This window comes from Porites lutea, chromosome 5 (assembly GCF_958299795.1).
Source record: "Porites lutea chromosome 5, jaPorLute2.1, whole genome shotgun sequence".
NCBI lineage: Eukaryota > Metazoa > Cnidaria > Anthozoa > Scleractinia > Poritidae > Porites > Porites lutea.
Window position 1 is genome coordinate 35410513 of NC_133205.1, and position 12216 is coordinate 35422728.

Consider the following 12216-nt stretch of genomic DNA (forward strand, 5'->3'; position numbering starts at 1 on the left):
AAATGTGAGTGATTTGCAAGACATTTCAGCATGTATATTTCGCCATATCAAGTTCGATCATGAATTTCTCGTCCTATCGGTGTGCTTGTTTTGTGTTGTCATTTGTTAGGGGGAAGCGAGAACGCAATTTTCTCCGAAGACAATGACCAAGCAGACATGCACCAAATTTAATGGGTGCCCCTTCAAATAAATATGGCCAGCAAAAAAGTCTTCAATTTCACGGACAACGCTTTCTGTTGGTTGTTGCGTCAACAAGCGAAAACACTTAGACCCCATCCACATTTATCCGAATATTTTTGATTCCACAACTTTTTATTTCGCTAACAAATCCAAAAGACACACCTCCAATTTTGCAAACGTTAATTAAAGGTAAACAACAAGGCTTCCAATGTTGCTCGTAGAGCTGAACTTAGTCACTTACCTTTAAATATCACTATCAATCACAAAATCCTCAACCGACACTTTATATATTAAGCCCAACGATGAAGAATCTTTCGTTAGGAAATCCTTTTTAATGTCATTTGATTTATACTGCAATGGTAAGAGTAGCTTTCACTCTCACTTGATGGAGATGGCAGAATATTTAAACCTATCTAATCGTTGCTTTTTAGCTTGAGGCTTCGTGATAGTGTTGTTGTGTTCATTCACGAAAAAGAAAACCGGCAGGACCTGGCGGTGTTTTTCCTGCCTTCTGTCACCAACTTTCCACCATGCTTTGATCACGTGCTGCAATGTATCCCGAGCGGGATGCATTGTTTAATGTATCACGATCGGGATACATTTGATTTTAGTCAAGGCCACGTAACCAAGAATCAACCAATGGCAGTCCCTGTTTAGTTGAGTGAAATTTTAGGAATATAACAAATCATATTGGCAAAACACCGTTCACCACTCTCAAGAATTAGAATTTTTTAGATCTTTTAAAAGCGATCCTACCACTTCTAATTACCTAGACTTAACGAGAGAAACAGCTGAGAGAAAGAATTTAATAAAACTGCGAATAAGTAGCCACAAACTGATGATAGAACTTGGTATATGTAGAGGTAATAGCATGATTTGTAGTGATATTTGGCATAAATACCACGAGTGATATTTCGAAATTGTTATACATAATTTCACGAGCCGTTAGGCGAGTGAAATTTGAGACAATTTTGAAATATCAGGAGTGGTATTTATGCCAAATATCACGTACAAATCATGCTATTATTTTTTTATACTACTACCTGCAAAAGGTTTGTAATTTTCACATGTAGGTATTTCAAATTAAGCTGAAATACCACTGCTCTAAGCCAATCAAATTGGAGTAATTTTTCATGTAGTAGTATAAACAATCAAACTACAGAGATAATAGGAATTGCCCTTTTTGTGGGTCCAATCAAATAGAGGACAAAATTCACTTTCTTTTTAATTGTTCTAGATACTCTTTAATAAGGAAAAATTTTTACAATAAAGTTATAATTCTGATTCCAAATATTACCCAGTTATTAGCAAACGTTTTGATATTAATTTACAATTCTTGAAATATATTTCAGTTTGCTTTGACTTTCGCGACGAATTATTAACAGACTAGTTTAATTGGCCAGTGATTAAATTTTAGTTATATAATTATAAATAGCTTTTGTAATACTGTATGTACTTGTATGGTCCTGCGAATAAAGCTTGTTGTTGTTGTTCCGGATACGTACGGCTTCCGTCCACACGTATCCGGTGAATCCGGCATACGAATCAGCAATTTTTTTAATCCTCTCTGCAGAGACTTTGTAAATTATACCGAATTCACAACAATGATTTTTTTTGCTTTATATTCACCGCCTAGCTCGGTGACCGATCATTAGGGGGCTTAAGCAACGACGACGGTAAAACGTCTCTAAAAAAAACTTTAATTAAATTTTATCGCGTCTATTTCGTTCTTTTCAATTTGCCAAATGTAGGTGATTTCTCCTGGAGTTGAATTCTTTTAAGGTGCTTAAAAGCACTTTTATAACAGGTAAAGATCCTTTATTTACACAAACAAAACAAAACAGAATGGTTTGTATTTAAGTTTATTTTAAACTTCACTGTGCACATTTAGTTTTCCCAAAGCTGATATCAAGAGTCACTTTCAGCTCAACAACTTATTTGTTTTGTTGATATAGTTTTCAAGGGATCATAAATTGCTTACTTGTGAAAGCCTTACAGTAGACAATACAACAGAGGACGGATGGATTTATGAGACAAGCAAGGAGTCCAAAAGTGTGACCGCTTTTGATTCGAAGCCAGATGGAAACTGTACTCGACTTCTTACTGCATGAAAGAAAGTGAGTTAATTAAAGGTTGTAACGCTTTTGGGCTCCTTGCTGTAAAAGCAAGTATTTCTTTTCTATGAGGGTGTATCATAAAAATAGAACCTGCCTGTAGAAATTAAGAACATTTTTGCTTAAGTCACTTCCCAGTGGAGTAGAAATGGAAGGCACCAAACAGCCTCCACCTTTTTAATATAGAATCAGATCAAATTTGTCGCCAAAAGCGTATTTTTGCCTTGTTAGTGGCTCTCGTATATGCCCTAAGTCGGAATCGTATTTAATGCCCCGTCCTTCGTGCAATGCATTCTCCGCTGACAACAGTGCTCCTTCGATCCACCCAGTTAACGTATGATAAGCTTCACCAATGATAAACAGATCTTTTCCTGCGAAGGGACGCTTCGCCCAATCTCTGACTTGAGACGACGAAAACCGTGTTCTTGCGCTCTGGATATGGCTGCAGAGAAATTCACAATCACATTCATCCCTTGATTCTTGTACTGACTATGATAGAAGTGCGATGTAACTCCAAAGCTGTTTTATGTTATTTTTACAATTAATCAGTCATCTTCAAAGGCATTATTCATTGCCGAATTAGCGCCAAATCTATGGACTCTGCAAGCTTTAGAAGGTAAAACTGTTGTATATGTTCAAATTACTTGTGGCGGGGGGGGGGGGGAGGAGCTACTTCCCATACATTCTCTTAAATGAAACCCAAACGATGTTCTCACAAACAGGCCAGTTTCGTATTCCCGGGCGGCCTAGGACGAGTGCTTGTGCGGGTAATGAGGCTAATGCGGGTAATTTCTGACCAAGAAGACAAACAAACATGACAAAAATGTGGCTGAGTTGCCGAAAAAAGGAAAACTTGAAACGTTAAAAGGTTCCGGAGGTCTCTAAACTTACTTACAGGCTTGAGAAATCATTGTTGCAAACAGCAAAAGGAAAATCAGCTCGTCATCACTGAGAAAAACAACGAGCCTAACCAGAATTGACCGGAACAGTGTTCGGTGAGTAAGTTCAATAAAAATGCGGAGATGGTTTCAAAACCCTTAAACAAGGTAAAAGCCTGAAGCTATTTTAATGTTATTACATTGACGGTTAAACTTCTTTAAGCCATACCTTCCACTGGAGTGGACGTACTTGTTAAACTGTTAGTTGACATTTTTTCTAACGGAGCTAATGCAAAATCTTGTGCCTTTGAAAAAAAATATACCGACGGGGCAGACGTTCTGCATACATTCTTTGCACTGAAGGAAGTCAAATCGGTTTTAACGAAGATGACTAAAATAGTATAAGTTTATTTATACATAAGTTACATTTAGCTTACACAGACTGGCTTACATTATTTATCAAAATATTCAGTCAAATAGAGAAAATTGTTCGCGCATTTCACTCGACAAGAACTCAAAACAGATTTTTATGCAAACGATATACTGAGCAGTTTAAACTCCATTTTATAGATATACGCAAGAGTAAAACAGAATACTAAGAAGTAAGATAATTAAAGGGAATAAAATATTGTCATTTTAAGAAACTTTACCCTTTTCAAGCTTAAAAGGTTTTCGTCTTCTTTTGGCTTCGTAGCTTTTTTCTTTCCTCTGTTAGGTACGATCAGCTTTTGCCACAACTTAAGTGTTTGCAACAGATATCCCTTTGGCTTACTGGTAAAGAATAAGCTTTAAAATCTTACTATTTTAAAGATTTCCATAGTTTTCCAGCGACTCGGTAGCATATTACCTACGTTTGTTTTTGTTTGTACAAAGAAGGTGACCCGCATTAGCCTCGCAATCGTGCTCGTCCCGGGGCCGTTGAGGAATACAAAACATACCTATTGCCCTGGCATTGCCGCGCTGACCAAAAAGCCAGAAGACTCTGGGTACGAGATCAGTGGCGGATCCAGGGGAGGGGCCGGGGGCCGCCCCCCCCCCCCCTTAATTTTAGACCAAACTGAGGCCCAAAGGGCCGAAAAAATTTTTTTGGGAGACCAGCCTCCCCCTTATCTAAGGGTCTGGATGACCGCAACCCCCCCCCCCCCCCCCCCCCCTCCACTTATCTCAAGGTCTGGATCCGGCACTGGAGATTACCAACGGTTTTGAGTGAGGAAAAAAAGCTAGCTGGCCATTTTTTTTCTTATTTTATGTCGCTTTTCAGACAGGGGTTTTCTTTCTCTTTTGAACAATTTGTGTCTGCAGAGTTTGGAATAAGCAACATATTGCCAAAGCTGCGTATAGCTGATAGGAATTGGAACCGCCGACGTTTTGAGCTATCGGTGTTTTGCTGCAAACCTAAGGAAAGTTGAGGTCGCTTTAAGGTTCAGGGCTAAAAGAAATAGTTGTGATTGTTTTACTAGGATCGATTTGAATTCTATAAACGCGACCGATAGTCCAGCGCTTGTTGTTGTCGGTTAAGAATTTACACGGTCCCAGTGATTGTCGTTGGTGTTTGGTTTCCTTCGCAATTTCAGTACCAAAATACGTTATGCGAGAAAAACAAAGAGGCACGATATATACATATTTCTTTAAAATTGTTGAATTCGGTTTGCTTCTAACTTCCAAAATATTTAATTTGGGAAACATATTGCAATTATCCACTGACCACCACGCAAGGTGACCGCTTTGCAAGATGTGAGAACATCGTTTCTCGGTCCCAGGCCTCGTCTCTCCCATCCCTCCCGCACCACCTCATGACTTGTGGCCTTAATTAATGTTTCAAGGTTGGAAGCATGTGTCTAAGTGATGCTAACTTTCAATGGTTCATTATTATGAAACAATCATTGTAACTATATCATAACTTATGTATGGTGTAACTTACTGTTGTGGCCAATTCACATTAAATTTTGAAGTACACAAGCAAAGGTTGGTCTCACTGTATTAGTTAAAAGTCAAGTCGGCAACGCAATTCGGCGGTGACAAGATTACCAAATGGAGGATTAAACTGGGAATGGAACTGGAACTCTCTCTCTGTCCTTTTTTTTGTTTGTTTGTTTGTTTGTTCGTTTTTTTTTTGCAATTCCAAAAATAAATTATCGCTTGTGAAATTTCCTGCACCGCCATATAGAGTTTTATATTATCGAGGACCGCCGACTTCTTCGGAAACATGTCGCTTCGATTGAACTGAAAAATTTTACGACCAAAACTTTGATTACCTTTTTTTTCGGTTACTTGAACAAGTAGAATATTGAAAATGGAACGGTACTTTTCGGCCTAAAGGAACACTAGTGTAGTAAAGATCGATTAAACAAGTTTTGAAAAGGAAATTTCAGAAGTATTTTCAGCGTCTCTCCCCAGTCTTACTCCTACCCTCCCGCTCGTTCCAGTCCTTTTGTTTCACAACTGCTGGCTTTAACGATCAACGCAACAAGACGATCGTTTGGCCGTCTGAGAATACTTCTTTGAACTAGTTTTAAAAGTTCTCACTATCTAGATTTGTACTCTCACTTACAAGGCGCCTTCTTCCCAATACATGTACACCGATTCCAGTGGTTTGGGAATTTTCACATCAGGAAACAATCTTCCCAGTGCTCTCAGGATCTGCTCGTCTACGGTTTTCTTAGAAATCTTCAGTAATTCTCCCCATTTGGTAGCACATAGCGCAGTTGCATAAGATATTTGTAGCACCGCCTCCCCTTTGGGACCACGTTTCCTGCGAAATCAGAAGAGACAAGTAGAGCAAAAACCGTTGGCGTCCACGATCACCTTGTTACAATTCTAGACCAAGTTTAACTCCAAACGCCGACAAATAAAGAAATATAGCGTCTCCGAAAAACATCTTCGCTTAAAATTTAAGTATAATCAAGAAGTTTCCCGTAAACAGACAAGAAACAATAAACAATATCAAGATTGAACTGCAATAGCAGGCAATGATCGATAGTTTCTTTTTACCTACCTAAAGGGCCACCTAAAGGCACTTTGCGTTTGATAATGACAATACATGCGAATAAGCATAAAATATGTACCTCTTCAATCTTTTCTGTTCACCCCCGAAATATTGGGGATGGAGTAATATTTCTGCTTACCTTTAGATATGTATTCAGCGGCTTTTTATATTGAACTGTAGTGTTTAAAGTAGTAATTAATTTATGAATCATAAAAAAGTAACATCCAGTAACCCCGTCATGGATAATATTAATACAATTACAAGAGGTCTGAAAAGCTTTAAAAGACGTTTTAGTGCATTATATGTCCTCTAGTTTACATTTTCAACCTTCCGTAAGCAGACACCTCCCGTGTCCGCTTACGGGTGGTTCGACTGTATATCTCGGTAGCCAACTTGTCATGATCTCCTTACAAAACTTGGCGAACCGTTTACATGAGAAACAAAACGTTAAGCGGTGACTCGACTGGCAGGGTCACCCTTTTCGATGGTAGGATCACCCTTCCATCAAGTTATGTGGTCCTGCAAAAACCTTGTTGTTGTTGTTTTCCTCATAATTAAACACTTTGGCTCGCCCAACCAGGTCAACTAGGTCAAGGCGAGACAATCAGAGCATGCGTGAACGCTGTTGGCTCAAGCAAAGGGCTCTACATTTTTCTCATACACAAAGTTTCTTAAGTTGAGTCGGCTAGGTGACCCTCTTTCCCGGGACAACTTTTCTCCTAAGATATCAGTCTATCAGTCTTGTCCAGTCTATCAGCTGGCCCAGGGCCCGGTTGCATAAAATCTACGCTTAAGCAGGTCACTATTAAATAAATATTGTTATGGGTACACTTACGAATGTTGCATGGAACGCACTTAACACTCTCGTAAGTTCCAGTTTTACGTGGAAATTTACGGGCTCACTTAAGGGCACATGTAACTTTGATATAGTACTTTATGAATGACTCACTCATGCAATCGTTATTTGATTTCAGAATATCTACTGAAAATGATAGTTCGTCTTCTTTTCTCTAAAAGTCGGCTTTTAAGCGTACATCAGAGGTTAACAAAGCGCATTAGAACGAATTACGTGAAGAAAAAAACTTTTTTTCACTTCTCAGTAAAAGATCTCGTTAACTTATTAAAAACAGTAACTGGGATACGGGACCTACATAGGTAAACGTGCTATTTTTCCCGCAAAAAAAGTTTTATGCAACACCCGCAATTTCTATTGCATAAATGACACTTAAGTGAACACTTACGAAAATCGTAAGTGCAGCCACTTAAATGAAATCCCTAAGTGGACCACTTAAGTGATTTAATGCAACTCACTTAAGTTACGAGTACACGTACGTATACCCGTCACTGTTATGGGCGTTTTATTTAACCGGGCCCAGCTGGGCAGTAGGTCTGTAAATCACACGAGTTTCAGATATATAGAAGTAGGATCTTTTTTCGAACAAAACGATGAAAACTTCTTAGTCTGATAGAATATTTTGACACGCACAGCCTCCTTAAAAACTATTTTATGTTTGCCCGAAACTCTTTAAGATTGATTAGCCACAGTGGCCTGATTAAGGCTATCGAAGCCAAATGTTCTTACGTATGGATGTTAGATGACCTTGGTTCCCAAGCAAATACAACAAAAACCTCTCTCCCTATGATAAAGTCCACACACGGGTTCCGTAAAAATGGTTTAGTTGAGGGTCACAATGGGGCTAATCGTCAGCCGACGAGAAACGTCATTTCATTTAAAAAAACGTCAATCATCAAAAATGCAGATAATTATTAACCGACGAGGGGTTTTAGGCCTGCCTTAAAAGCAGGGTTAAAAGTATGTTCGGAGATTGTGATTGATTATCTCGTGACAAGATACCTAGAACAAGATGAAATTTTCCTCAGAAGTAGATCTTGAGTTCTTCTTGTGCCTTAACGTTTAAGATTGAATTCTCCAGTTAGGTTGACACCAAAATTACAATCTCGGTCCGATGGTTTTATTCTGGCGTTGACAATCGAAAATCACTTAGAACTGGATTTTTGATGGAACGAGAGCTAAACTGAATGACCCCTGTTTCACTAGGATTTCACATACGTGCTGTCGTCCTCTTGGCGCCAGATTCTACGTGAAACTGGCTTCAAAGTTCGGAAACAAAGCCAAATATCTTGAGCTTGATCTCGTAGCCTCGATCTCGACAATTCGTGTACAATTCATTTATGTTTATTCCTCGACTTACGACGTTATTATCCTGGTTATTATCCTCAGTGGTTTTTTTTTCCTTTTGTTTTTGAGGGTCGAGTATATAATTTGCACGCGATTTAAGGGTCATGTTGTCGAGGAAGGAGATTAAAAAGGATTCTTACTGAATGTACAGAGAACCATACCCACTTGACTTACTTGTACGGGAATATAGACCCTAAGCAGTCACTGGTAGACACCATCACTTGCTCATCTGCCAAATAACGACTTCCGGTAGAATCATCTTGCCACCAAGCTTCCTCAAACACGGCGAACCCTTTAAATGACAACATTAATCCAACAGACTGAAAGATGGAGTCCTTTTGAATCTTTTCGGCCACAGAGCCTTTGAGCTGCTTCATTGGCTGGGGAGGTATTGCTACAACCAGCTTATTTGCTCTTACTCTGTACTTCGTTGTATTCAGTTTAAATTGCTTTTCCCGGTTTTCCTCAATTACTTTAATTTCTTCTTTTTTGTAAATTCTCGCTCCAAGATTAGTGGCAGACGTTTTCAAAGCTCGTGTAATTGCCGATAACCCGCTTTCAGGTCTGGAAAAGTTTCTCTTGAAATTTGCATGATCAACCATACGTGCAAGATAATTTCTTGGCTGGGGCTGGTTATTATAGTCTGGTAACCATCCAACGATGTGGGAAAATAACTGGAAGCCTTCTGGCGTAAGATATTCTGAGAAAAAGTCGTAAGAGCTTACGAAATTATTTTCTTCTCTTCGGTGACTAAATAGATACTTAATCATCTGTTCAAAGGTTGAATTCTGGAATCGTCCTTGATTGAGAGCAGGGAATGCTCTTTGTTTGAGGCTAAGTCTGTCAGTGGCAAAAATGCCCCGGGCCTCATATCTGTTTAGAAGATTTCTAGCGAGGTGGCTGACTGGTATGCCAAAACGTTTAAGTAGTTTCCTAGTAATAAGGATTAAAAACATTATAAGAACATTATAAGGATTATAAGAATAAAATAGGAGAAGGGAAAAAACTGGTGTAGCCAGTAGTATGTTAGTCTCTCGGGGAAATATAGGGATCAAGGGATATCTTAAGGTAACTTTTATGGAAAAGGAGAACTGTTGCGTTTTTAGGGAACAAGGAGATGGTGATATTTTTACTTGGAAGAACATACCAACAGTATAATTTTGTTATCAAACTCATATCAGGGGACATTTCCCTTTTGCCCTGGTTACCTTCCGTTACCTAATATGTTTTGATTTGGTTTTCGATTGAAATAAGGTCCAACTCAAAATTTTGGCCTATGTATCTTATAACGCCTCTTAACGTAACGCCATTGGTTGGCAAAGTAGAATTTTTGCGAACACGGCATTTAAATTCCTTTTGTTAACAAAGGATAAACTGGAAATTATTTGGTGACCTTTATAGCCGTCGAAGGCACTCATAAATAGACCATCATTACGGGGGCTTGAATAAGATATATGCGATGTACTAGGTCAAAAGCTCGGGCTTCAAACTTCATCGCGGGTTCCAAACATAGACTACGAGTAGTCCCCATTTTTCCTCAGGGATACTGAGTACTGAGCGAGCGAAACGCGAGCGCGCGTGAAAATCACCCCACGCGAGAAAGGCGAGACGCAGTGGGGAGAGACACCGCCACGCCTCGCCTTCCTAACGTGGGGTGGCTTTCACGCGTGCTCGCGCTTCGCTCGCTCCACTATCCCTGAGGGAAAATGGGGACTACTCGTAGGCTATTCCAAACACCGAGAAACAGATGAAAGGTGTTTGGAAGTAATAGGTCAAAAACGAGTGCGAGGTTTTTATCAGGGGTTCCAAACACCGAGAAACGGATGAAAGCACGACGCCGAAGGCGAAGTACTTTTATTATTTCGAGGTGTTTGGAACCCCTGATGAAAACCGAAGCACGAGTTTTTGAGCTGGCCTCTCAAACTAGTGTGAGAATTTAGTGGAATTATTTCCGAAGAATAGGTAATTAGAAGACGTGCTCAATAGGCTATTGTTTGTTTCTTATTCGTGGTAAATGAAATGAATATTTAATACGCGGCCATGCTGGCGGGTTTTTTAGTAGATTAACATTACAGCGCGTGATGGAGGTCGAGTCCGGATCAGAACGATCACGCGTTCCTAAAACTTCTTTTCAAGAAAATGTTCTGGTGAATGACGCCGTTCCAGCTCCCAGTAAGTATAAAAACAAGTGGGCAGTGAGCATTTTTGCCGAATGGCAGAGGTTAAGAGAGGTTCAAGTTCGGGTATTAGATTGTGGTGGTCTCTTCAAGGACTACGATTTACACAAGGTTACCGCTCTGACCGCAGATATTGCCGGAATTGATGCTCTGTCGCTGAACTATTGCTTGTCAAAATTCGTGATGGAGGTAGCTAAAACGTCCGGTGGAAGATACCCTCCCAAGACTGTTTATGGTATAATTTGTGCGGTCGAGCGTTATTTGGACGAGAAAAATGGATCCGAAGCTTTGAATCCTCTGGACGCTAGTGATAAAAGGTAACTGACAACTTTTAGACCACATTGTTCAGAATTTTAAAATGCACTGTTTTGGGAACTGAATTTGGTGTGTTGTTTTTCGAAGGTTTTTCCTGTTCCGACGTTGCTTAGATGCCGAGATGAAGGATGGCGGTTCGAGACGGGCTTCACATTAAGTGCAAGAAGGAGGAGAAGGAGTTTGTGAGCGAGCACGAAGAAGCAACATTCTGGGAGAAGAAATTGCTGGGAACTACATCAGCTAAGTCGTTATTGAACATGATCTATTTCTACAACGGAAAAGTTGAAAGAATAATATGTTGCCCTATTGTTGTTGTAAGTAATGATTGAAGCGGCAAATATACTGTATTTAGTATTAAGACTGATTAAAATTCAAGTTTCTTGATCAGTGTCTTGATCAGTTTTTGAACTAATCCAATGTGTCTTTATCGGTATGTTCATTGGGTATCAAAATACATGCACCTGACTCAATTGATGCAAGCTGATTGGGTCATCAGCACATGAATAATTAATGAGTTTGAGAACCTGTGATGAAGCACGAAGCCCGAGTTTTTGGCATGTTTTAAATTCTCGAATGAAACAATACGAAATTATGCAGTGACATGTTTTCTCTGGTATTGCATTGTTTCCATGTCTGAGCTTTGTTAATCAATAAAAACATCCCATTAAGGGCCTGTTTACATGGAGGTGGGGGACCCCAGGTAGGTGAGGTAACCCGCTTAGGTGGGGTAACCCGTTTGTCCATATAATCTCTCATTTTAATTTGATCACGTTTACTTGATATTTTACCTCACCTACCTGGGGTCCCCCACCTCCATGCAAACAGGCCCTAAAATGCTTGATGGCAGATGAAAAACATGTTTCCCCTCAGATGAAAGCCTAATGGTCTTTTATTTGGTGTTTCATTAGGTATTAAGATTCATCCACCTGACCCAAATGGTCGTCATTTATTGGCTTTTGACTGCAGGAAGAATTAATGATTTTGCGAATGGTTAGCGAAAAGGGTGCCCCGTTTGCGAAGCAACAACAAAAAAGTACTTACCAAACTAGTGAATGGGTTTCGTCCACACGCCACGCGCCCAAACCTAAATACATTAACAAATATGCGAATACTCACGAGCCAAAGTATTTTAATAAACAAAGTAGGCGTTTAAATAGCGACAACCAATAGGAAGCTTTTTTTCGTGGAATTGAAGATTGCCAGTCTCCCAACCACATTTATCGCAACAAGCGGCGGGGGGCTCTCTAAATTTGGTCCATTTCAGTTTGGTCCCTGCCTTGCTAGAAAATAGAGTCCCCGCTTTTTCCCAACAATAAGCATACCGGTTGGACGATCGAACTTAATATCGCACAATATCGTGATTTGC

General features: G+C 39.7%; 1 protein-coding gene across 1 annotated transcript; it reads left to right on the forward strand.

The window, feature by feature from the left end:
* The first annotated feature begins 10439 nt into the window (after positions 1–10439).
* On the forward strand, positions 10440–10856 carry LOC140938301 (uncharacterized). The gene has a single exon (XM_073387798.1). The coding sequence runs from the start codon at positions 10440–10442 to the stop codon at positions 10854–10856; it is 417 nt and encodes a 138-aa protein (XP_073243899.1).
* The last annotated feature ends 1360 nt before the right edge of the window (positions 10857–12216 follow it).